This window comes from Phalacrocorax aristotelis, chromosome 3, assembly GCF_949628215.1.
Source record: "Phalacrocorax aristotelis chromosome 3, bGulAri2.1, whole genome shotgun sequence".
Classification (NCBI taxonomy): Eukaryota; Metazoa; Chordata; class Aves; order Suliformes; family Phalacrocoracidae; genus Phalacrocorax; species Phalacrocorax aristotelis.
The window spans coordinates 104,973,623-105,001,395 of NC_134278.1; the positions used below are offsets into that span (position 1 = coordinate 104,973,623).

General features: G+C 42.3%; 1 protein-coding gene across 1 annotated transcript in view; it reads right to left on the reverse strand.

Annotated features, from left to right (window-relative positions):
- Nucleotides 1-4,434, reverse strand: part of KCNK2 (potassium two pore domain channel subfamily K member 2) — an 82,011-nt gene extending 77,577 nt beyond the window's left edge. Inside the window, exons 1-2 of the mRNA XM_075089799.1 lie at nucleotides 4,311-4,434; nucleotides 2,075-2,550 (exon numbers count right to left, since the gene is read on the reverse strand). Coding sequence (XP_074945900.1) covers nucleotides 2,075-2,550; nucleotides 4,311-4,434 — 600 coding nt within the window. The remainder of the gene's footprint in view (nucleotides 1-2,074; nucleotides 2,551-4,310) is intronic.
- Nucleotides 4,435-27,773: the final 23,339 nt, after the last annotated feature.

Here is a 27,773-nt window from a genome sequence, read left to right on the forward strand (position 1 = left end):
GAGACTCTGCTTTACCGCTGATTTCCTACTTTACTTTGGGCGAGTCACTTAATTCCTGACCTTAAACAACCTGATGTAATTTGTTATCACTTATTCTGTGTAAAGAAAAGCACCCAAATGCACTTGTAGGGCCAGGCTCCCTATGGCTCAGCTCTCCTATAAAAGGAGTGTAACAGCATGTTCCTACTTCCACGTCATGGTGTTCTTCTTCACAGAGAAGCAGAAGGAAACAAGGAGAAATTAAGTTTTCCATTTAGCCCAAAAACAAGCAGAGCAAACTCTTCCCACAACCATCTCTCATCCACGTGCTGTGTGAGGCCACATCACACCCCCGTGCTTCACAAGCCTTGTGTCTTTCTGGTCAAGCCAAGATTGCTAGCGAAGATGGGTGCTAATGCTGATACAGGTATCTGTGCTCTGGTAATTGTACTGAAACTGTCATTTATTTCACACAGAATGTCAAATGGGCATTGAATGCTGACAAAGTGGGTTTTTATTACCATTCTGTGCTTCTGGGTAGGGAATCATAAATGCTAAAATATCTAAGTACCCCAAAGCAAATTTCAACAGTTTTTGCCTTAAGGACCATTTCATAGATGATGTAAGATAATATTGCTTAAAAATTTCTATTTTTGTCTTCACAAGTACAGGATCTGACCTAAAAATTTCATATGGGGATATTTATACTACCTGCAAGAGATCATTTTAATCAAAATGTGCGCGTATATTTCTCTGAAAGATTATCTCACATTCTGCTGGCAGAACCGCTGAAACATAGTTATTACGCAGCATTGAAATTCGTATCGACAGCACCTCTTCAGGCATGCCTAGTCAGGACACATGGAGATAGGAACTGCCTGACCCGTCATTTAAAGGGTGGCAGTTTTGGAACATATTTTAGCAACAAGGCGGGGAGAAATCACAAAATACAAGACATTTTCCCGGTTTGCCTTTAAAATTCAGTAGTAGTATGCCATAAAAATAACTCGGTACATCAAAGCAGTGCATTTAAAACTGCAAAAAAAATTGGTGTCCATGCTGATGCTCAAGGCAGATTGGTCTAGAGAGGTAAAACCGACTTATAAACTCCCAGCCAGATCCGCCCTCAAAAACCACCTCCAGAAAGCTTTGCTGCCCATGCAACTGGCATGCTCCAGAGCTCGTCGTGCTAGCCGGAGCCTGGACGCCCACCACCCTCTCCTGCTCTCTGCTGTCCTATCTCAGGCTCTGCAGATGGCCACACAGCTACTGTTAACGAAGAGGTCAATCCTTGCCAACTCTTGGCTGTTCAGTCCAGCCTCCCAGTTCATGGTCTCATCCCCAGAACTGACATTATTTGGCAGCCCCTTGCTGTTCCCTGCAATGCCACTGGATATTCATAAGAACATGGGAACATGGGATTTAAGTTGGAGAGGGCCTCATAAGGCTCTGGATATAGTTCTGTGCTACTGCAAATAAATATTTCCTATGGTTCTGAGGCAGGTGACCTGCAAGGGTAAAGCCACGTTAGTAGGAACGCACTGATGTACTTCAGTTGTGGATGTGCCTTTAAGGAGTGGAGAAAACTGATAGTTAAGATCAAAATAGCAAGTCCATGGTACTTTCCTCTACTGAAAACAAAATCAATAAAAAGAAACATACAGCTGGAAGGAAAGCTAGCTTGATACAATCACAGTAAATTAGAAGTCCTTTAAGGCAATAGACGGTATATTTTCTTCCTCAGAATCAGGCATTTCAAATATTGACAGACCTAGTAAGGCACAATCAATATATCAATTCCTTTGTGAACTATTAGTTATATATATTGCTGATGAATAATCACTTAATTAGCATAATGGCATGCTTTGGTGAAAAGGCTGTCTACCAAGCGTACTGGACCTAAAAATTGCAATAGCTTTTCAACCATGAGGCTTTGCAAGAAAATTCTACCACTCAACTTCTGGTCTCAACACTTGTTACATCCCTCGGCCAATACAGAGCTTTGCTCATACAGTTTTTCCTCTTTATTACAGCAGTGCTGCCAGATGTAATTTGTTCCTCTAGGGCGTGGTGGCAAGGGTTTGGTATGGATTACCTGAATCAGTTCATCAAGCTCTGTTGCATTCACACAGGCATGCTGAGATACAAACGTCTGCTTCTGAATCACAATGGTGGTTCTCTGGGAGGTCTCATGAGGCTGCTCCAGGGCTTTAAATACTGTTGCTCCAATTATTAAATATACGACTACCACCAGAAAAATTGTAGACACCGTCTTCCATTTCATAACATTAATAGCCGAATCGCTTTCCTCCCGTGAAGAGAGCACGGTAGGCTTGGTGGAAAATGATAACCTTGGTTTGGAGTTCTGAGTGGCCGATTTGGGATCCAGCAAGTCAGGTGCCGCCACTGGCAAAACAGAAAAAGAAAGTTCATTGTTACAGTGCCGCTCAGATTGTGGTAAGTGAACTTCTTGCCAAGAGATTACAGAAATTCTGTTGCTTCCAACTGGAATTCTTAAACTGTCGAATCTTTCACATAAACCCCATGCCACCTTGCAACGAAGCTGCTGCTCTGAGTAGTATCATCCACTTCACACACATTTGTAACATTTTCTGTATGCATCTGTCCCCTTCTGGTATTCGAACATTTCATAAACGCAGAATTCCCTTACGGTCTTGCACTTAAATCAGTGTAAGGTGGTATTTTGCTGCAGAGATTCTTTACATCTGCTGCTCTCTTAAGCCCTGCTAAGCAGCTTTCCATCTGTGTTTTACCTCAGTGTTACAGAGGTAGCAGTAAAACAGAAATCCTCCTTTCTCTCACCTATTTTGTCCTGCGCTCCGACAAACGCTCTCCGAGAGCAGTTGCGCGATCACTTCTGAACTCCCCAGACACAACCGTAAAAATAATACATCGCTCATCATACCGGTCTTAAAGCATTAATTGCGTATCGATTACACCTTTCAGAAAATACCAGTAAAACATATGTGTACTTACTGGAAAAGTCGCCCATTTGTTAAGGCATGTATTTTTATTTACAGCTACAAAAACCCACTGGGTTAGGAAAAGAGCAGCTGAGTGTGTTATCAAGTATCTCGATAACTCATGTGACTACCAGCAACCACACGGGCACTAAAAAAGAATCCGCCACATCAAGTGCAGGTAAAGGTCTCCTGTGGGAAGATGGCCACAGCAGTTGACCGCACAAGCTATATTTAAATTGTTTTGAATTACAAGTACGTTTTGAACGGCCACGACACCGCTTCCAGCTGCCGGTGGGAAAAGCCCAGATCTAAATCTAGAGGAAAGTCTCCCTCCGGCCGGCGGCGGTGGGACGCGTCCCGGCAGGGTCGGCGGTGGCACTCGGCGGGGTCACCCCCCGGGCGCCCGCGGGCTCAGGCGCACACACCTCGGCGGCAGCGGCCGGGAGGGAGGCAGCCCCCCGCCCTGGGGGACCCGGGGCGCCCCGCACACCCCACGCACGACGCGGTCACGCCTCCCACGCCCACTCCTGCTGCCCCGGCCCCCGCCCCGCCGGCACCCCGGGGTCGGCCGCGCTCCCCACCGCGCCCCGCACCTCGGCGGGGGGAGACCCCTCCCCGCCGCCCTCCCCTCGCCCGTCGCGGCCACCGCGACGCTCCGAGGCCCCCCCCCGGATGGTGCCGGGGGTCGCGGCGCTCCCGGCCGGGGCAGCTCCCCTCCCGGCCGGCCCCGCCGACCCGCCCCGGGGCAGCGCCGACCCGCCGCGGCCGCTGGCGGCGAACAAAGGAGCGGGCACCGGGCACCGCCGCTCCGCCGCCGGCCCCGCCGCTCCCTCCCCGCGGCCGGTGCAATGCGCCGGGGGATGCCCGCCGCCCCCCCTGGAGGGGCGCAGCCCCGGTGCGGCGGGCAGCGACGGGCGAGCCCTGAGCCGCCGCCGGCGGGGATGCTCCGCGTCGGGGAAGCGGGGCGGGGGCGGCGGGGCTGGGGCGCGGCGCGGAGCGGGGCCGGGAGGGAAGGGAAGGGAAAAGGGAAGGCAAAGGGGAGGCAGCCAGGCAAGGTACAAAGGGGACCCGGGCCGCCGCGACGCGGGGAGCATCCCGGGCTTCCCCCCGCGCCCGGGCGCGGAGGAAGCAGGGGCGCATGCAGCATCCGCAGGGCTGGGAGCGGGGAGACACGCCATTGTGCTCGTACTCACTTCTTATTTACCGACCCGGTGCCCTCTCCTCGCTCCACGGGCAGGCATTTTTTCCGGGCTTGGGTAGATACAGTTAGGGCAAATTAAAAAAAAAAACAAAAATTTAAAATTAAAAAAAAATAAGTAAAAAGAAAAGAAAAAGGAAGGAGCAGACCGGGAGGAGGAGGCTGATGGATGGGTCTGGAGGAGAGGGAGCGGCAGGGGCGGGCGGGCTGGCAGCACGGATCCCGCCGGCTCCCCCCGGCCCCGGGGCGTGCGAGGTGCCTCACGTCGCGCATCGCGCATCGCACATCGCGGCGTGTGTCTGCGTGTTGTGTGTCCGTGCGTGTCTGTGTGTCCGTGCGTGCCCGTGTGCGGGAGGCGTGCGGAGCAGCCCGAGCCCGGCGATGCCTTTTGTGGGGCGGCGGGCACCAGCGCCGCGGGTCCCCCCCCCGCCCCTCCGCGCCCCCTTCCGCGCCCCCCCGCTGGCGGGGGGGGGCAACGCCACGCCGCTCCCCGTCGCTCCCGGCCCGCCGGGGACGCGCACCCCTCCGCGCCCCTCCGCGCCCCTCCGCGCCCCTCCGCGCCCCTCCGCGCAGGCAGCCCGGCGGGGCGGCGGGCAAATGCTGCAGGGGCGCAGGGAAAAAAATGGACGGGGGGGTAAGGTAGGGGGAGGCAGAGCGGTACCTGCGGAGACCAAGGTCTCGCCTGGAAACGAGCGAGGAGGGAGGCGAGGAGGGAGAAGGCACCGGCCACCCCAGCCGGCGAGGCAGGACCTGACGACGGTCCCCGCTCCAGCCCCAAAACGGGACCGCCTCGCCAGAGCCTCCCCGGGAACTTTTGAACTAGACGAAATGTCACGGCCGGGCGAGCGGGGGGACAAGCGGGGAGCCCTCGGCCCTCGCCCGGGAGCGGCGGGGGGCTGCGGAGCCAGGCGGCTCCCTCCTTCCCGGCTTGGCCTGATTTTTAACCCGTGTGCTTTGCAGCCCGGTGTTTTGCTGCAAGGAGTTAACTAGGTGGGATCTAGGAGTCAGGGATGGTAGCTGCTCTCCTATCGCACGCACTGCCAGCGTACTGCCTCCTTCCATTTTAGTCCGATGGATACATCAGAAATGCTGCTTCAGCTGTGGTTTCTGTCACTAAAAAGCCTGAAATTATTCTCGTTATCTTTGCCACGGGCTAAGTCCCTGATTTCCCGGTCATCTATCACCTGTGACATTATCCACGGGTCAGTTGTTCACGCTGAGGTGATGAACAGCTACGCTTGCCTGAAAGATGGAAGAGGGTTTACCAAGAGAATCCAAAAACTGCTGCCACAACCACTCTCTTAAGAAGTCTCTGCAAACACATTAAAAAATTATTCACTGTAAGAAATGGGTATAGGTCGCAAGCATTTAAAGCCAGAGGCTGTATCTGTAAAATGGCCAGTGTCAGTCATACATCGGGTCTTTAATAGGCTATAATCCTGCTCAAATCAGCAGCACCATCAGCAAACACTTTAGAAGTCACTTATTTTAATGCTTCTCCGTATCAATGTGACATAATACAAATGAGTGTAATATTGAGTTCTTTAGGACTCCAATTTCAGCAACATCAATCACGCCAATCTTCCCTAGCGTGTTCACACATCTCCGCGAGGCGCAGCGTAGGGCAGGAAGCTGCGTCTGCTATTTCAGTTTGAGCTGTAGCTCATCGCTCCCCATCGCCATGAATGAGCAAGGCAGTTGTAAAGTAACAAGAGCCGTTGGGCCCCATCCAGCAAACCCTTTTGCAAGTAGATCTTCAGTCATATGGTCAACCCCATCAACGTAGTCCCAACCCTCAAACAACAGAAGAAAAGTGGAATGCCCACTCCTGTCTACTGATACTCCCTTGCTCAAGGGATTCTTGAAGATGAAAGATTTTCACACCTGGACCTTTTTCATTAAAAAAAAAAAAAATCATCTTTTCCCATTTCTCCCAAAAAGGGTTCTTAACCCTCAGCCTATGTGAACACCATCTGTTCCTATCTCATCGAAAAGAACCATTTCACAGGATTTCTTCCAACATCCTATGGGAAAACACACATGAAAATTTTCCTCCATGCTGACCTGTGTCTCTATAAAATATTGTGGAAAATAGTACTACATGGCTTTCTTTAGCAATCTAAATATTTGGAATAAGGTTTTGTTTTTCCTTGAGTGGAGGAATTATTATTAAAAGCTGAATAAGGGCCAGGCTTATTGCCTACAATTTGAAATCAGCGGGAAGCCTCCCAATAGCTTCAGGAGGGTTTGGATCAGGCCTCAAATTCAGGCATTCCACCCAATGGGCAGAAACCGTTTTGAGATCCACTCCAGGAAATGACAGCATTGGTGCCTTAAGTTTCATAGCTGAAGAGCTGTCTCTGTGGAAGTAATTATTTCCATTAATTACCTACTAAATATCTCCAATACCTACTTCCAGTTGGCTGGTATTTTCCACCTATTGTGATCCCAGATGTAATCCTCAGTGGGAGCTTACTGCTTACTTAAAGTGGACTTAAGCTGTGCTTTCACACTTCTGCTACAGGTATAAACACTCCCCATACAGTAGGTGTAGGCATCTTCAAATCCATCTAGAAAACCCATAATTCTTATTGTAGTGTACAACAAAAAACATCGTGTATAGCAGCTCCTATTTTCTAGAGGCCTTATATAGCACCAGCTTTTATTCTGTGGAGTTGTGCCCTCCAATATTTTTATTGTAGTGTACACCACACATTGCCTGACTATTGTGTGTGACCATTTTGCCCCCAGATTTGGAACTGACATTTGACCAGTTTGAAGCATCAGGCCTGAGCTTTACTATGCAAACGCACTCAAATGCAGCCTATCACTGACAAAACATCCCGCCAACCACCATGGACCAAAGGGGCTACAACGCAGAGCTCCAACCTTGCAAGCAAGTGGGCTTGCTACTGAGCTGAAGAGATTTATCTGAACAAACTAAACACAAAAATAAAATGCTTTTAAGATCAAGTATATGCAGGTTTGTGTATTTCATGCTAACATGAGAAAGACTCACAAAGTACAGGACTGTCAAATGCTGTCTAAAAATGTATTGGCATGAGTTTGGCATGGCCACATTACTCACAGACGGTGGCTGCTGGAAGCTGCTCAACTCTTTGAAATGTTAAAAGTAGGCTCAGCAGAGAGAGACAGGCATGCAGCATGCAGAGGAAGTCAAAGTTGCATGATAAACATAGCAATCACATATTTATACAAATAACAGCTGTAGATGATCTAAACATAGCTTTGGTAGGACAGGAGCACACTTGTAAGGAAATAGTTATTCCAGAAAAATATCACCCTAGAAAGACCAATTTAAAAAGCGTACATAAAAAGGACTCTTACCTGTCACTAACACTTTCTTTTCCTCTTTCCAATTGCAGGAACCACCTACTCCCTGGGAGGCCACAAAGAGCACTTGCTTTGTGCCCAGAGCAAGGGGTTCCCGCTAAGCCCCTGCCTCCGGGTACAGTAAACACTCTTCTCCTTTAACCAGCTGTGTAATAGGAAGCACCACAGGTTCCGGCCTTCTTCACCCTTATTTAGTTGCCAAGGTTTTCTACATTCCCAAGGGACTGTTATGGCAAGGCTTCCAGTGAGGGGATTCCCCTCACTGACTTCAACACACTGCTCATATGGGCACCTATTTAATTTGCTGCAGGGGACACACACCTTTGATCAAACAATATATTGCTACAGGCTTCAGGCCTTGCTGGGGACTGCTCTAAAGCAAACGATACTTCCTTGTGATGTGAGAGCAGGAAACCTCTGCCTCTTTTCAGAATGGGCCAAACCACACACCCAGTTAAAGTCAAAGATAAACCTTTGCTGCTGCTAAGTTTTAATACAACAGAGCTCAGCAGAAATATTACTGGACTTATTTAGTAAGTTAATTTTAAGGCTTATTTTATTTATTCAGTGGGACTTATAAATGACTTGTCTCTTGACTTCTTTGGAGACATTAAAAGATCTCTGTCAGTTCTTTATGGATAATTATGACGCTAAGTTCATGCCATGTTACTGTATTCTGCCATAAAGCCATTAGTCATATCCTGTGATGGGAATTTACACTAAACAAGAAACTAATGGCATACAGCCTGCTTCTCCTTTGAGCAAATTGAGAAGGCAAACCATGTGCTTCAGAGGCAGCAAGGACACAGGACTGCTCCCAGTGACCGTGCTGAGCCTGCACCCTCCCAGCCCACCGTCAGCGTTAGGAGGCCAAGGAGAAGGCAACAGGCAAGAGGCACTTGCAGCTCAGTGATACTCAGCCCTCATCTGCCTCTGAAAATGGTAAAGCCTTAAAGCAGTGCCATTTAAAAATATGTGATCACTTTTAATTCACAATTTTAAATGAGTGAAGCATATGTGGTGCAGCTAGAGTATTAGTATTAATGAGTTTTATCTCACTAGCAAGCTATTACACCTACCCTGAGTGTCTTACAGTGTGAGGAATTATTTGTTCAGCAGAAAAGTCATTGTTTCTCACCTCATCAATTACTAGAAAAAATGTTTACATGTGCCCATCTATTTTCATACAGCTCAGTTGTCAGTTTTAATTAGGTTCTAATTCTTTCCATCACTAGTAATTCTTATCTATTTATCCACGTACAGCAAGTGGGAAGTTGTTTTAGAACCCATAAAGTATTCGCTGTAGTAATTAATATTGTGAATGTGTATTTTTCTTTACTGGCTTACAAATCTCCCAGTGGGTTTCCTCCCTGCCTTTGTCGTGTTACCAGACCTAATGGGATTTATTTGTCACATGTTCTGCCACTGTTTTTTCATATTTGCTTTCACAAATCAGTTATGCTTGGACAGCTTCAGAAGCAACAATTATAACTAACTTTTCAATGCCATTCTCATCAATGATAAATGTGAATTGCCATATGTCACCTTTATTATGGATTATTAATGCATGGGAAAAACTTACTACTACTTTGAATTACTGATCTCCTTGAGGGAAAGCTAGTGGTGCTTTGGGATGATTACGAAATGTTTTTCTGTAATCATCAAAATGTTCTACAAAATTGCTGGTTTGTAATTCGTTTTTCATTTCTGCTAGTTGTGGTCTCTTCAAAATAGGAGACTGACAATGGAAATATCTAGATTTTATATCTGGCTGTCCACACCCATTAGTAGCAATCATGCAACTGTCCTCGTAGATTTTCATGGCGCTACTGGATGACTGATGAGATGGAAACCTAATCTCTGTATTGTCTTTGCAGGCTGGAGAAAAGAATGGAGTATTTTGAAAGAAAAAGAACGTATCAGGTCTGACAAGAGAATGAGCAAAGTTTGTGCTGACTCTAAAGGCAGATAAGGAAATCTCCTTGAGTAAGTAAGCAGGTGCTTACTTTTAAATTATGTCTTGAGGACCTGAGGGTTTTATTTTTATCTTTGTAAAGTACTACATCCACATTTTAGAGAACTCTGGAAATAGTGACACAGACCTATGGCACAACAATTTCTAAATAAAATAAAATACAGACAGAGGACACTGGAAATCGCCTAAAATAGCATTAGTGCTTTTCTTGTAGAATAATCCACAAATAAAATTTGGATGAAGCAAAACAAACCAGACAAAGACAAGAGAAGAGAAAATAGCCCAGGCAAGACTAAATCAGTATCATGCAGGGATAACGAAAGAACTTGCTAGCAGAAATAAAGAACACAAATCAGGAGATGAAAAAGGAGAACATTAAGTATCATTTATGTTTTAAAACCACCAGACTTAGTCTACGTGGCAGTAGCCATATGAGAAAGTGCAACGAAATCTATGAATTATTTTCAAATGTGCACAAGAGACACTGTTTTCTGGGAGTCTCTGCATGTTCAGCTACATGGAGTTACATCTGGAAAAGATGCTACAGATTTTTTATAGAAAGACAGCATTTGGTAGTTGTTTGGTTTTTTTTTTTTTAATTCAATAGTTTGTTCTAAGGATAGACTTCTTATTTTATCTCTTCTCAATTATTTCGTCATTTTCTCCTCCCCTCAAGCCAGGCACAGAGCTCACAAATCACTCTGTGAAACTAAGCTGTGCGCTAATGCTAACGTCAAAATATGGCAGTTGTAAGTAATGGTTAGTTACTTTAGAGAGGCATAGAGTTTCAGCTTTTAAAACTCTGAGCAAAAGAAGTATCTCCCAGATTCACACTTAAGCACCAAGCAGAGATAAAGAGGCAATTTCATGTCACATTAGAAGTCTGACTTTGAAAATCTGGGCATCACAACTTCATAGCTTTATCTGCAAAGGATCACCTGCCCTTTCCAGTGATCAAATCCTTCCGCTGTGATAAAGATGGCACTGGCACCATGCAGTCAGAAAGCTGGGTGAACAAGAGCCCAGTTTTTGTAAGGTGCTTGGACAGCAAGAAGCATAAATTACTTTCATTCAGATGCACGGTGCATTGGCTTTGGTCAGCGCTTCCATCCTTGAACACTCTTCCCTCTGTTTGCTTTAAAGCATGGACCTTGAAATTCTGGGCTGGTGGTTTAATCTTGAGTTGGCAGCTATGGACTGTGTCGGCAGAACACCAAGCTAAAGGTTCATACTCATCCTTTCACCTTTAAAGTATCTGCAAATCTATCTTTACATTTTTGCTAGAAGTAAGGTCTTTCAGTTCTGTCATGCCACTGATATTAAGCATGCAAGGAAATTGATCCACTGTTTTGTAGTTTGCTGTTTCATCTTCAGTTGTCAGAGGGAACATTAAAAGCTGGTCTCCAGCTCCCAGGAAAATGTAGCTACAAAATATAGAGGAAGACTGGTCCACATTTTCCTCTTTGCATAGCAAAAATAAATATACCCCAGATGTAAATACCCCAGGCACCAAATAGAACCAGATGCACTTAGGTCTGTGACTGGTGAGAAATTTAGTTCATATGACCCCTTCATATAAAACAGCTAAAATTAACGTTATGAAATTTCCATGACATTTTAGCGGCCAGGACAAGAAGGCTGTTCTATTTCTAAAATCCTCAACAACTTAATATTTTTATAATCACACGCTCAAAAAGATCACTTGCCCTATTGCACAAAGTGGGCAAAGTAAGATTGTAAAAAATTCATTATGCTAGTGTAAAAGGTATGCTTTAATAAAAAATATTATTTTTTGAAATTATATATATTGGCACCAGATATAGCATAACTGGCGCCCTGTAACAATTTATGTAAAGTTTCTCTGAATTTTTTTTGTTAAAAATGGGAGTATACCAATTTCAGAAGCATGACTGGCAAGAAGAGTTAATAGAAAAGCCATAAAGAAACGAGTTCCTGAAATTATTGCTTTCCTAGCTTTTCATGTTCTCTCTCAGAACAACTTCAGATATTAAGGGGATTACTACTCATAAAATTTACTTAAGGCATTATCCAGAAAGAATATCTCAATGGAAGAAGTGCAACAAAAGCAGTGAGTAAGGAAGTCTCATTTGTACCAGATCCTTGGGGACTCACTGGCAATTTCTTTCTTTATTTTAGAGGGATGATCTGGTGATTTTCTTCTTACTCATAAAAATTGCCTAGAATATTTTGGAAAGTCAGCTATGATCACAATATTGTAACTAGTCAGGTAGACTTGTGGGAAAAATACCCCTTATTCCTAACTTACAGGGTCACAGGGAGTAGGTCTGGTGTCCTGCTAGCAAATCTACAGAAATAGGTGTAATCCAGATGTGAAGGATTTTGGATGTACCTGTACATGACAGCAGAACCCTGCACAAGGAGCCATGTGGGAATTCAGAGCAAGCTGCTGCATGCATAAGATCGTGAAGCATAACACAAAAATACTGCCAGCTCCTGAAGGTAGGGCAGGTATGGTCTTCACAGCAGCACACTCAGACTAGTAACCCTGACTTCTCAGCATTGCACACTAGCTCAAATACAGTACTTTTATGGCATGTCTGTGTTGCCTCCAGTTCTGGAGTTACTTCTATGTCAGCTACTTCTTTTTTTTTCTGGATCATTATGCAGGGGACAGACATGGCGTCCGACTTGGACAGAGGCACCTCTGTGCAAAACTGTGATCCCAAAACACCTATTTCTTTTAATTTCCATGTGGCTTGGTTTTTACCACTGGCGTTCTTTAGCGAGCTTTCTGCTTCTGGACACAAATACACTTCCCACCATGCTGCTCAACACTAATGGCATTCTTATGCCCAATTGATCCAGAAAATAAGCCTTTCTTACTTATCTCCTCAGGGGATTTTACTTAGTAGGCTTTTCTGGAAGGCTATCAGAACTAACTTTATGTAAAATATAGACATGGTTACCACTTTCTTTTAAAACATAAATAAAAGAAACGTCTCCGCCAGATTTTGTGCAATGGTTCAATGATTAGAAGACTCTCTCAGGATATGGGGAAAAGGACTCAAATTATTTCTTCTGCAAAAAGGAATTTAAATCCACATCTTTCACCTTCCAGGAGAGAGCTTATCACTAGGACTCTCCCAGTTCTAGCAAGCCACACTTACAGTACTGGACTCAAGTGCACTGTCCTGTGATTGTGTCTGATCTCTAGGAAATATTACTGAGCTGTATTTGTTGTTCTCACTTACATATTTGTGCAAAATAAGGTTTACACCTTAGTTCTATAAATAGTAATATATGTACATGGGTGCTTAGGAAGTTTAACCTCCCTTGCCATAAGCCTAAAGAATTTTACTGAAAACAAGTAAATGACCTGTTTACCCCCAGAGCAAGCACTGAGCTTGTCATTATGTTTTGCCTTCCTATTGCAAAAAGGCTGTCTTCAGAGTCAGTTAGCCGCTGACTTCCAGCTGAGCCTACACTGTCACAGAAAGGCACTCCAAAGGCACTTTTATAGAGCAAAGACACCTGTGGCAGGAAAGAGGCAAGCAAACTGGATCCCAGCACCAGAGGGCTGTGGCAATTATTTTGGAAATTATTTTGGCTTCAATGTCTACTAGCTACGTGGGAAAGACAAATCACCTTGAAGCCTAACTAGAATGAGATGTAGCTACAACATGTTTTATTGTTTCATTTCTCATACCTCTCTCCAGAAATAGTCACTGATTTATTTCTTTTTTTTTTTTAATCTTAATGTTTTAGTATAATAAATTAATTTTATTTTTGACTGAAAGCTAGTTAGAGCAAAAAGGGATTTCGGGATGGCTGACAAACCTTAAGCAGCCGTCTCCTCAGTATGTGGAAAATACTTCAGTGTATGTCAGACTATTCTTACAGTCCCAAGCACCCCAAGTGTCTCTTCTAGCTCATAAGATTCTGTCTGTTTACTGGAGAAAACAGACTCTAGGTAGGAGTTTCGTCCCCCACTATCAATGTTAATCAGAACCTACTTAGCAGGCATCAGGGCAATAAGGAGATTGCGTGAGATTCAAGGGACCTCCTTAGATTTATGACAACCCTGTAATCCAGCAGGCATTAAAGAACTCTAATACAACCCCAGTTCTTCCCACAGAATTCAGGATTCATGAGGTGGGAAAAGGACAGAGGGAGAAAGAGAGAAAACATTCCTAGCTTAGTGATTATGTATTCACTTGGCAGAGGTAGACATGCATTCCTGCTCCAAGGACTATTTATGCATTTTAACCAGTGACAGTTTCAATGAAAAATCCAAGTACAGAAACAAATTACATCTGATCACTTCTACAGACATTTATCACTGATAGTCATCATCAGTCTTAGTCAGCAAACACGACACTGACACCGCCTCCCTTCAAATTCTTTACTGAGTTTACTTGTTTGGCATGCAAGAAGACAAACCATCAAGGATGCTGCAAGATGCAGAAAATTCCTGCTAACTCAGTTCAAACAGAGTAATTAACAGAATTAATCAATTTCAACTGAATGAGATCAAAGAAATCTCCCATCAGCTGACTGTTTAGAATAACTCAAGGAAGATTAATTTCTATCCCAGTGTTCTCTTGATCCCAATAGGTTGTTGATGACAGAAGAGTAGAAAGAAAGCTTTTTATCATCAGTCACTTTCATTATTACTTGAATACCTGCTGTGTACAAGGATCCACACATTCCTCTATTTTTAGACAAGAAAGGAACCTGTCAATAACTGCTGAACTACCAGCCATTCAAAATGACCACTTAGGGGAGAACATACGCACAATAGCTGCTGTGTAGAATATTTAACAGAAAGCTCTATATGGAAAACACAGCTTATACTTAAAGTGTCACACTTAGCCATGTTTCTCTTAAAGTAAATAATATTGAAGCCATATATAACAATTACCAATGAACTAACAGCCATGCATCCTTCAATATACCACTTTCACACTTTAGATAGGTATATATCTGTATTACCTACACTAAGTGCATTTACATACTAGCTATAAGCTCTAATTCTTACTCTAAGATTAAAAAAATTATATTAGTATATTGCAAGCAGTTTATAATAATGAAATAAATACCAGTAGCTTAATGAACTTGTTTATACACTCCTACAGTTCAACAAAGATAGAGCTATCACTTAGCTGAACAGATTACTGGCATTCAAATGTGTGAATTTCTGATCTGCATCATGGGACTCCCTATCTCACCATAGATGTTCCCCTAGACCCCTTACTACAAATGTACTGACGTACAAGATGCTGCAGTAGTGAAGCCTGTACCTTTATGTTCCTTAGACTCATATTCATTTAATGCCACAGAATTTATACTGTCAAGCTGGTCACCAGTTTGTGAAAGGAATTAGATGGTCTAGCTGCCTACAATAACGGAGCACGTGGGTAGCTAAGCCGGTATTTCTTCCAGTCCAGATTCACATCTCCTCAGTTAATGCATGCTGGAGCGATCCCACTGTCTTGGATTACAACACCATAAGTAAAGTCAGCCAAGCTTTGGTCATTATCTCTCGTGATTTCACCTTGGGTCTTATGGGATTTGGGTTTAGTCAACACAGTGATTTAAAAGTCACCACACTTTGTGCTGATGCCTCTAGCTTTAGTCACTTTTCAAACACAGCTAATGCAGACCGAAGTTAGAACCCAAGCTCCCTATATAACGTACGGGAAAAGTCATTCACCCACAAGAGGAATTCACAACCGTCTTCCAGGACCTGATGTCAACTAGCCACTGAGCATCACTACAGAAAAAGTAGCGTACTGAATCCTGCCGAGCTCTGGGATTTAAATCTCTCAAGGAAGGATCTGTTCACAGTTCAGACTCCAGATGTTGTTTTGGTGGGCTTTTTGAAGTACTTGACAAGGATAGAGTTAAAAATGGGAAGTGAGGAAGGAATGGGAGAGAACAAAGAGCAAAAAGGCACCACTTGGTGCAGCTCAGTAGCTGAAGCATCCACCCAAGGGACAGGAGAGGAGATCTGGGCTCACATCTTCTACCTCCCTGTGAATGCTTTAACCAGCAAGCCATTGGGTGGAGCATTCTTAATCCCCAAGTATTTACCTGCTTATGATTTCAGCAATAAAGCATTTACTATTGGCACCCATGTCCTAACAGGCCAAAACTGAACACTTTTATTCCATTTTTATGCATGCCTTATTCAGGCAAATTCCCATCAACTTCAAAGGAAATCCAAAAACTTACAGGCGTTCAGTTCTCACATGATCTGTGGCTGTGTCTATATTTACATTCCCTTGCATGCCTTGGCACGCCCCAGGGTCCTGCTCCACAGAGCGTTCAGACCAACACCCGGCTACAACATGCCATGGCTCGTGCTCTGGCTCTGGGCTTGAGCTTTCCTTGGCATGGGAACTGGGTCTGGGAGGTGCAGGGACAATGGAATGATGCATGCCTGGGTCTTGCCCCAGTACAGCAGTGGCATTCAGCCTGCCTCTGCTTCTGAGCCCAGGGAAATGGGAAGGACTCCCACATACCGTGACACAGAAGTAGCCCACCTGCTTAAGAAGTTTCCATGGGCATTCAGCAGAGCACAGCTCTCAGAAAAGACTAGCTGCAGGAAGGCACAAAGGGCAAACACTAAAAAAAGTGTACCTGAAAAAAGTGTACCTGAAAAAAAGTGTGCAGAGCTTGGTTTTGGAGAAAATGGAACTATGATAGAAACCCACTTACCCACCATATTCAAAATCAGCATATGAACCAAACCAAAACACAGTCACCCATTAATTTAGAATGGAGGGCATGCCAATTATTCAAATCTGCCTATCCCTTTAGTCCTTACCATAAATTTTCTCTCTAATACAGACTGCTAAGTCTAGATAGGTAAGGTGTGTATTGGCCTGATTACAATAGCATATCTGTGTTAAACACTGAAGTGCTGTTTATGTCATTAATTTTTTGAGATGGAAAAGTGTTGTTATGTCCATTTTTATCAAAGGGATCTAGAAAATAGTGACTTGACAAGATTACATAGGGAGTTCCCTGCGGACAAGAAATTTTTAACAGCTTGCGGTTTAGCTCTTTGTCTATTCAGTTGTAAATGTGCGCTGAGAGAACTGAGCCATTTTTCTCCTTTGTAATGGGCATTTGTTTCTAAAATCTCCAAAACATATAACGGATATCATGACCATGGATAGAAAGTTTCTTTAACCATGCATGTACATTTAACTTCTGATCTTTGTTCTACATTTTCCTTAGTCTTCTCTTACAACCATAATGACTATTTTCATTTTCCTTTTTCTTTGTGAAGTTTGCCTTATAATTTTTTCTTTGCTGTCTATATCTTAATTTAGTTTGGGTTTTTTTAATCTGTTTTTCTTCCTACCTCCAAGTTCTTCTGGCCTTCTAGCTTACACATTCTCCCTGTGAGAGGCAAGTACCACACTCATTTCCAGCTTCCATCTCCCTCAATAAGAAGTAAAAGTTTATGTTTTAAAGAGACTGCTTTGCAATTACATTTAGTTTGTATACAGCTATTATGGAACTGAGTTTCTCACTGCACAGCCTGGGCTTTTTTGTTTGTATTCAAATTGCCTGAAGATTTCATATTGACCTGGGTATCAATATCCAATTTATAAGCAACAACAATTCCATTCATGTTCAAGAGGGCATTTCAGTCATCTGAAATGGTTCTCTATCTGAGCAATTTCCACAGAACAATCTTCCTCACTGTGCAGAATACTTATACTTAGTTTCCTTTTAGGTGCAGCTTCCCACAGATAGTTTTGTTTCTTGCCAAAATGGTAGCTCTATTGAAGGCCAGGAATTGTTTAGTTCCCCATTTTTTTCTTCAGGTGTAAACTTTCACATTACTTCTTGAAAATTCACTCCACATAAGAACTGTTGAAGTTTTTTTTCTACTTTGTCAATCAATTTTTTTAATAAGATTTCCTTGTCAGCCCAATCTACTGTGCCATCACCTCTTTTCCTTTTAAAACTTGCATTCTCATCCGAGAGTGTTCTGCAGCCTGACAAACTAACACAACTGCCTCTAAACATGTCAGAATCTCATATGATGTTTCTCTCTCAGTTTTGGTCTCTCTACTGCAATCTGATCTCAGAATTAGGATCTCATAAACAGCGAAAAAAATATGGTTTTTTTGACAAATATTAAATAAATTTCTCTTGTGGGTATTTCACATGCAATTAATCCTCTCAGAATTTGATTCTTTCAAAGAGTGTGTCTCTCTCAACTTTTTTTAAGCGCAAGCTGGTAATTAGACTGCTCTTCTTTAATTGTAGGTTATTAAATAATATCCACTGCCTCTGGCCTGAGGATCCTGGAAAAAGAGTAGCTAGCTTTTGCCCACCTTTCCCTTTTGAAACTTTTCTTTTCGAAGCTAAAAAATTTTCCTTTAATCCCTTTGCATTTCTTGAGAACCCAGATGCAATAGCTGTAGTCCTTCATCCCTCACATTTTCTTCTACTTTTCTGACACTGAATGCATAGTTCTTTTCCTCTCTTCTTCAGATACCAGAGAGTATGCTTGGTGGTAATTAATGCAAGAGCCCAAGCTGGATCCTGTAACTGTGATGAATCTTTCTAATGGTAACAGGTAAACTGACAAATATATACCAGCTATATGTAAACTGGAGCTTGTGAGGGAGGGAAGCTGATGATTCTCTTCTTTTTCCTCTTGCTGTTGATCTGTTCTGGCTCAAAGCAATAATTGCAGAGGGAATTTACACTTCTGCCTGAGACTATTCAGGGCCCAATTATCTTAAACCCTTGCTTCAACCTGAGTCTAAAATAAGCTTTTTGGCCATAGGAAGGAGATTCTTATGAGCAGTACGTCTCCTATAAGTGAAGGGGGAGAGTTAACACTTTCTGAGGGAACCCAAAGTGGCCAGCCCTGAGCAGAAAGCCACCGAACATCACACATTTGGGTACTGATCCTTTCAGAGCCACCTACAAAGAGCACTACTCATGTGGACCAGTGCATTCTGGTTCTTGATCCTGGTGTTAACACTGTATGAATACAAAGAAGTGCCACATAATAAGCTGTGCCCTTCCAGTATGTTTTAACCAAATTTATTATAAGTCCTGTTAAATCCACCATCATTTTTATACTGATTATTTTTGCTAGTATCAACAATACATAGGAGGTGGGTTTGGCCAGCAGGTGCTATCAGAGTGCTGCATGCCAACCCATGGGCCCCAGTGAAACAGCAGTGAGAAAAGTGCACTTAGTTCTAGTCATTGGTGCTCCACAAAAATTAGCCCAAAGAGAGGCAGAAAAGACTTCTAGATGGATTGTGTCAGAGGAAACTGGAAGACCTCGGCTCTCTTTTTCCAACAAAATGAAGGCTGAGAAGACATCTGATTTCTGTGTGTAAATCAATCAAAAAGACTTTTTTGAGCTAATGGACCATGTTGGCACAAAACCAAAACCATTCTGTGAATAAATTTTGGCTGGAAAGCATAAGAGCTAGCTTCTGGAACAAACTCTCAATAGGGAGGATGATAAAAAAACCCTAGCATTGTAAAATAGAGGTTGGTCAATTTATAAAAAAGATTTATCTGACATGCTGCCTGCAAAAACAGGAGATTCATCTCAGAGGCTCAGCAGAGAGATGGTCAATCTTCCTGACCCCATAAGCCACATTCTCCAGTCTTCACAGAGCCACATATACTTCAGAGAGCTGTGGGGAGAGTGAATAGCTCAGCAAGTCCCAGATCTTTTAGTGTTCCCTTGTGGATTTGGCCTCTGCATCCCAGATGAAGCCATGCCCTTTGGCTCATGTCCCTCAGCAGCCTCTAAACCAACACAGCCGACAGCCACATGAGCACTCTAACCCCAGTATAGGAGTTCATTTGGCATGCAGCTCAAAGAACCTGAGACCTTCATCCCAAACCCTTCCAGTCACACACACTGAGATGTAACGTTCTTCCAACACACAGCTCTCAGGTACCTGGCTGTCCATTCTCCAGACTAAGGAGAAGAAAAACCATCTGGAAGAATGTCTTTTAGAATAAGATTTTTTTTTAAGAACTTGTTCTCTGATCTCCTCTATTTTTAGCAACAGTAGCACTAAGAACCACAGTGGAAGTCGAACATTTTTATGCTAAGTTATCATCATCAGGGTGAAACACTGTACTGATAACTTGAGAAGATCTGAGAATTAAGAGGCAGTAACAGTGTCCTGGACTGCATGTTCTATCAAAGCCAAAACGCTCGCAGAAAGTAAGTGTCAAAGCCAAGGATATGTGCCATTTATTAATAGAAGATGAAGCTATTGCTGAGTTAAGAAGTAGACTCAAGTTACTAATATAATTAAAAATTGTGATTAAACATTAAGATGAATTAAAAAATTTTAAATTGTGAGCTGTCAAGTGCCAGGTAAATAATTTAAAGACAGATTTAAAAAGCAGTCTTTCTCTGCTCTTTCTACTTCTTCATATTACTAACACTTTTTTACCCTTTCTAATATAATCCTCACATTCTTTTCTGGTATTTGCATAGGTTAGCAGGGTTACTTGCCCCTACAATATACTTCTGCTTATGTGTTTGGAAATGGCAGAAGAGGCTCTGCTTGTTCCCATGTGAAATAGAAAAAATGTCGGTGAAGAGGAGGACAACCCTTTCTGGGGCAGTCACAGGGAACAAAATATATGTTTGTGGATAGAGCTGGGAAAATTAATCAGAAGAGTGGGCATGGGCTGACTGTGGGTTGTTTGGTTATCTAAATGTTTTCTTTTCAGGATTTTTCATCTCCATTTTCTCTGCTGTTAAGAGTTATTCTTCTTACTTTGGATGAATATAAACCTTTTCTTGTTTCGTCTAAAGGGTGTCAGAGGCTGATATGACTTATTTGCTGCTGAGGAGGCTCTAAGAAGCCAGGCAATTGCTGAAGCTAAACTAAGATGGCAGTGTGTGCACTGACTGCGCAGGTAGTCACAACCTGGACCTTCCCACACATGTGAATGCCCTCTTCCACATAAGCAACTACACTGTAGGTCAGAACCCTCATCTGGAATATGGAGGAGTCAAGGGACAGTATCAATCTGCTTAATCCAGCACCTGGCAGTATAAAGAAGTTGCATTACTGTGTCCGTGGTGGAGCTGAAATGCAGGTTCCCATGGGAAGATTTAGTTAGACTGATGCTTTCCTGTGAGCAAAGTTGTTTTTTTTTTTCCTTGAAGAACTGGCTTCTGTCATCAAAGACATTTTATTACACCTCAAAAAAAAATTCTCACCATCTCCAATTCATGGCAGCAAAGAACAGCAACAAAGCCTTGTCCCCGCTACGCCAGATGTGCGTTCCTGCTGTCTAGTTCTGTCTGCCACCAACCCGGATGAAGGCATTAGCCTTTCATGATTATCATACACCCCTATTACTATATGCTAACCCTGCAGTGATGCAAATAGACATCCACAGCTAGAGTACAGGGTATAATTACATCCATGCATAAAAGCCGTGCATGGCTGAGGCACTATACAGTGCTGAATAAGCTCAGTAAAAGCAAAGTTCCCACCCCATAATGTTTCCCATAGATTATGGGAAACAGAGCTCTGATGCACATTTTAATGTTAGTTTAAAATGAAAAGTGCACAGTGCCCAATGGATCAGTGAATACATTTTGGAGAAACCAACACAGGGGTTCCCAGACAAATGCCTACCTATTTTGAGAATTTCGAAACGGTGGTTGGGAGCTCCGTAGAGAAGACGGTAGACTTACCCCATTCTTAACTCTGAGGACTGCCAGCCTGTGCCAGGAATGACCCTCTGTTTAAGAGCTGATGATTTTCTGTCTAGAGGTCTGTCATACAGGCTGCCTTACAGCACACTCTCAAGTCATACAGCTGGAGGCATCCACAGTTCTGCCATCACTGTCCTGTTACAATCCTGTCTCCCCATAGCTTTAAGTATACTTGAGTTTTTGCAAAGAAGCTGTTCTGCACCCACAGCTAAAAACAGGATTTCTGCAGTGTTTGTTATGGTTTACCAGAAATCCCAAATACTTTTGCAAAGCCTGCTGGTAAATATGTTTCCTGGATATAGCTGTATTTTTCTTTCCTGTCATTACATCTCTGTTGAGAGACATTTTATATCCCCCAATTTTCAATTTGATATTTTAAGCCACCCAACTCCATAGCTTTGCACTTGTGTTAAGCACATTTGCATTGTGAAGATGATGTTCTCTTCTTTGCACAAGTGTTCAGTTCTCTATGGAAGCAATAGCATCTGTAACATAGAAAACTTCTATACAGAATTTCATTCCTCATCTGTGCGCCTTCTTTTTACCACACAATAGCAGTCTGGGTGAGCTCTTCATGGTGGCGTCCCCTCCTGCTGGATACTTACCTCAGTTGAATAGAAACCTGAAGTAGATTCTCAAATATAAGTATCCCAACCTCCTTACAATCTGTATGAGGACAGGATTAATGAAATGAAGCACATAAATGATGAAAAATTTTTATTTTGCAAGGTCAGGAACGTGTGGTTTCTTCCCTCTAAGGATTTTATATATGCTAAAAGTTTTTCTCTCCTTATATTCGTAAGGATAGGCTTTTCAGATGCAATTTTTGTATACCTTGTATATTTTTTAAGAATGCCAGAAGTATACCATTGCTACAAATTCCTTGTTCATTAAATTAATCTTTTCTTACTCTTGGTAAAAAGGCACAGTTTATATATCAGCTTCTTTTGGATTTTTTATTATCAGGTTGCATTTACGTAGCAAGAAAAACAAGACTCTTGCAGTAACTCTAAGTAGCTAAAGAAAGATTCCCAGAACACTTGCTATACAGGCAAATGGCCACACAGTTCACGTGCAGTGCCCAGGCAATGACGAAGGAAAACTGCCTAGTCGAGTGTCTGCAGTGAAACACTGGTTTCACTGAGCTTCGTTATTGATTTCAACAGAGTTTTACACTTAATTTTACTTTTGTATCATGCACTTTGGTAAAGGCAAGAATACTGTCCCACCTTGAATAAGATAAGTACTGTTACTTTCTGCTTTGGTTCACAGGCTGAGAGCTGGCCATTTCTCAGTAAGTCAAAGAACCACCATAAAGCCATTGCTGTCACATGAGGTGATAATTGCCACAGTCTCAAAAAGGACTCAACTCCAGCCAGCACATACAAAGAACAAGGGAAGCTGTAGGGTACAGCATCTCCTGAGTGTCTTGCCTCTCTATGTTTGCTGACAGTATGAAGAGAGATGATGGTAGCCCAGAAGACAGATGGTGAAGTATAGCTCATACTCTGAAATGCCAACTACAGCGGGGCTGAGCTACGTCAGCAGAGCTCTTCAGCGAGGCCCTTCCCTGCCATTTTCTTGCAACCATTTGGTTCATAGGAAATTGCATTCCAGAGGTCATCAGATCCAAGCAGCAGTGATTCATACATTAATAGGATTTTACTTTCAGTCTCCTACAGTTTATTCTTTACATGGGTTTTCCAAATTAAAGCAAAAGTGTGATGATGCCTATCACTTTTCACCACATTATTTCTGCATACACGTCATCAACAGGGGCTATACATCTTTCCACTTCAGTCCCAAAACAGATTATTTCTGCAACTGTGTTTTTTATACTCTGCTTGACAGAGGGTTTTCAAAATTCCTTAAAATAATTACAGTAACATTTGAAAGTGGTCAATGTCTGATCTGAAGCACTACAACATTCCAAAAAAGGCCTCAAGAAAACTTTAGAAACCTTTTCCTCCATTAATTGGTAGTGGATGTCACTTCAGTATTTCGTTTGGTTCTTTGCAATAGCCAAGGTTATACTGGAGGTAGCACACCTTTTAAAAAAGTATATAATAAAAGTTCAGTGTGATTTTCAAAATGTTGCACTCAGCTCCAATGTTTGATTTCCGCCTGCCTGGACTGCTTTGGAAGCAAATGCTTATTTGTGCGAGAGATCAGACTATGTACACCAGGCTCAGCCAGTGACATGTGCACATTACAGATGGGCCCTGCTGATCTGCTTCCCTTTCTACAGAAGAGTTGGACAGAAGCAGTTTGGGCAGCACTGGTACTGTAATAGCCAAATACAGTCTCGTATTTGAAAGTTTAACCAGGTATTCAAGGCTCTGCTTTCTCCGTGTGAGATGAACAGTGGGGCTGAAGGCAGACCTCTTGTGGTGTGGGAGTGGGTTAGCATGTATTGCCAGCAGCTGCCATGGCCTCATTGACTTACACCATGAAGGTACTTCAAAAAGGGGGTGAAGATTCAACTCTCAGAGCTATTGAGGCTGCACAACCTCAAGCCACGTGTTTATAGATGGGGACACGATCTGAGCTTCTGCCTTCCATGTGACAAAGATCACCTGCACAGGCTCTGGTAGGGCCTCTGCATCCCTCCTGCCACTTCTGGTGTATTGGTAACATCTCTGAAGCTATCCTCGTTAACCATGGAATGGGGGCAGAATGAGACTTTGAAGGGCTCCTGCAGCAATCTCTTAAGAGTCCTTTGGAGGTAAAGTAACAAGTCTGAGAAAGCAGAGCATGGTGTCAGCACTTCCTTTAGCATTCTACTAACTTTCCTGTGCGTACATAAGTGCACACAATACACTAAGTTGTTTTGTGAGCAAATATAAAGCAAATAGTAGCTGGGAAAATTGAAAGATCTATTTGAGGGAATGGGAATATTAGCACGATAAAATCATTATGTGGGCATGCCTCTCACTGAGGAGTTGTTGTTTTGTACACGTGTTTTTGTGAAGAGTGGGAAAAAATAAAAGTGGTATTAGGTGCGGCAGAGAAAATCCAAACAAATTCCCTTACCTCAATCAAACAAGAACCCAGCACACATGTAAAGGCAAGTCAATGGGAATTTTGCCTTATTCATCAGTGCTACAGTCCCAGGCACCCTTAATGATAGTGTTCTTTATTTTATAAATTATACTACAAGCCGTAAGTTGCTTATCTCTGGTCATATAATGCAGCTTCTATTTAAATTGAAGTTATGTGGTTTTACCAGTTTGCAAGAGATTTGACCTTTCACTTGCCTTTCTCTATTACCTACCAACACATTTTTAGACAGTAATACATTTCTGGCTTGGAACATGATGAAAATGAAAACAGAACAACAAAGCAGCAGGCATTTCTCAGCGGCATAAAGGATTATAAAACTGGAGATTCTGTCATTACAGTTTTCAAATTAACAGTTCAGCAACCACCACTCCATCATTCAGGTGACTGTTAAGAAAGTTTTTCTTCTGGCATTAACAGATGCTTAGTTTCTAATATGATACAGCATATATAACTCCCAATCTTTGAGGGAGAAAATGAGTCAAAATATTTTTTCTCCTAAATAATCTACACATTACCTTTTTAGTAAAAATACATGAAATGAAAATATTTTTTTTCAACTTTGGAGCAAGGTTTGGTCCATGTTAAATACAGAAATAAGCAACATATTTTGGCTTAGAACATAGGGTTGGAAGGGTTTCTTCTACTTGTCAATCAATTCTGAATGGATTGTTCTGCCTGTATAGGATCTCGCTGGTTTTACATATGGAGACTTATATACTTATCAGGTAGCAGGAAAAAGTGAGGTTGTAAGCTCCTTTAAGTTGCTTCCAAGCTGATCTATCTGTGTCCAATGTATTGTTCCAATACAACAGCTCCTAAAACTACTAATCAATTTTGTGGAAAAAATGTTATTCTTCTCTGGGCCTCTCTTCCCACCACAAATCATCGGTAAAAAGCATTATATTACAACCTTAATTCTTATCCCAAAGTGAATAAAATAGTTTCCTGGTTAAGTTTATGTATTTTGAATCACTTGATTTTGCCATCAAGCTTTTAAATAATGAGTATTCTGACTTGCAGAGAGACTAAGTCAAAAAAAATAATCCAGAACAAAAGAGCTATTAGGATATATTTTGCGCTTTTACATTGCTTTACGTGCAGATTCAAAATTTAAAAGAAGTGATGGCTTTTTTTTGTTACATGTAACCAGCAACAGGCATTCCTCATCTGACATGGATCAGGTTCATATTTAAATAACTAATATGGGATATACTGGTATCCCTGAAGTAAGACACTGTAGATGATATTAGCAGCCTTTAATTTGACCCAAAAGTCAAACTTGTAGGTTTTGATGACTATCACTTTACTGCCATATATTTAATTTCCAGGAATCACAATTCTTTTGTCTATTAATTCCAAGAACAAAAATCCTGTAGCAATGAAAACAACATTTCATTCTTCATGATAGTTAATTTTTAACATTTCAGATACCTTTTTTCATTCATAGAAAAAGTGATGTTTGTGGATCTAAAAATGTGCTAAATAATTTGTTTAAAATCAAAAAAAGTATGTTTAAAATATCTCCGTTTTTACCCAAACCAGGAAGAGCACGTGACCCAACCTCATACACAGGCACCTCTCCTGTTCAGTCCTTCCCGCACTGGAGCGTTACCAGCCTTGCGGCCTCACGCTTGTACAAACCCCTACATAGACAGCACATTTCTAGAACGCAGCTTCTTGCCTGCTGGAAGCAGACTTTCAAGGTAGACCTTCGTCGTTGTTGCTTGTTTGTCAAGACAATCAAAGATGTGGCTCCAAAGCTAAAACTATGAAGCTGCCTGAAAGTGCTGCTTTGCGGCCCCCGGCCACATGCGAAGTTATTTTCTACAAAAGGACTATTCATCCAGGAAAAGAAAGAAGCTCTGCAGTTTTGGCTTCAATTTAAGAAAAAACGGGCACCCTAGATAGGGGAGAAAACGCCTTCCTTTTAACTTCGGCATTAGTTAAAGCATTTTAGATACGGAGCAAAGAAACTATGTTCTTTTTAAAAAATTCCTGGTTCTCTTTACTTCTTTAAACTAGAACTTTGCAAAATTTGATGCTTCAAGCTCACGAGTTGGCAGTTCAATGTTTTTGCTGTTTATGTGGGTTTTGTTTTTCATTTTATATTTTTCTGAAATAAACATAGTAGCTGGGATGGGTTTCTGCTTAAAACAATACAGACTGGTAAAGGAATTTTGCTTTTATGCCTAAGAACAGCATACCTTTATAGATCTGAGAATGCAGATTCTTGCAGAATGTGTGTAAAGCATATTTTAGAGAACAATTTTTTAAATCTTTCTCAGTGTTTCATAACATAGAACACATGAGTCTGTTTTAAAAAATAAAATAAAAAATATCAGTTACATAACTAAGTGTCCCTGCAAAGCAATGGATTTATTTCAAGAATTAAAAGACATGGTCTTCCTTTTGGAGGGCCGATTTTAGCAAAGTTTACAAAAGAAAATAACCTTACTGTTAATGCTACTCTGTAAATTATCGGCATTTCAGCAAAAGGTTTAAAGTAACGATTCAGAACTCAATCTGCCACAATTGTCTCTTATTTTACTGAAGTGGGCTCACTTTAGTCTAAGCACAGAAAGGACTCCAGTTCTTTGAAGCATACAGGGATAGAAAGCTGCAGAGCTCTACTGAGGTCAGTTTCATCTAGTTTGATAGAGATAAGAGTTAAAAAGCTCTCTGAAGAAAGCTCTGTCGCCAGGCACTCTCTTTCTGACAAGGGGGTCTCTCTTGCCTGGATTAGTATTGGGTTCTTCTCTCTTCTTCCCCAGTCTATACAGGCTGAGCACTAAATGTCACAGCCCCATTGCTGATGGCTCTCAGCCACTCACCTTCCCTTGGTCCCACCACTAGAACCCCTTGCTTTGACACTGTATCTTTGCACAGCTCTAGAGCACTATTTCATCTATAAGTTACAGTAATTTACAGAGAACATAGCTTCTGCCTAATCCACAAACTGCTTGTCATGCTACTTCAAAGAATAAACAGTGACCAAAGCAAGCTGATCTCCATCTCCTTCCAAAACACTAGGAACAGTAGCTGAACACTGAAGATAGGCTGATGTTGAATCTTGATGTTGAAAAATGAAGAAGGATGTAATAAATAAAACAGTGGAAGGAGGCCAAAAAGGTATTTGTCTTCATGTTATTTTGTGGTTTACCGCATCATACTGAAGATCTCAGCATTAAACAGTTCAATGTTATATGAATTTGCCTGCCAGCATAGAGCAGTTCTTTTCTCTTCCAGAAGCGGATGTAGGAAGTAAACCCTCTCTTTTAATTACAGATTAATTGAGATGGTTATACATAAGAGAAAATTAAACTACCATCTATTTCATCTATGTCAATGAATCACATTAAAATAAAAGTATGGGAAATGTACTTAATATCAACCTGACGCCTCTCAACTTCTTAAACATGCTTTGTCAGTACTGCTTATCTTTTTGACTTCACACTTCAAAGGTATTAGGAATTAATGTCCATCTATTTT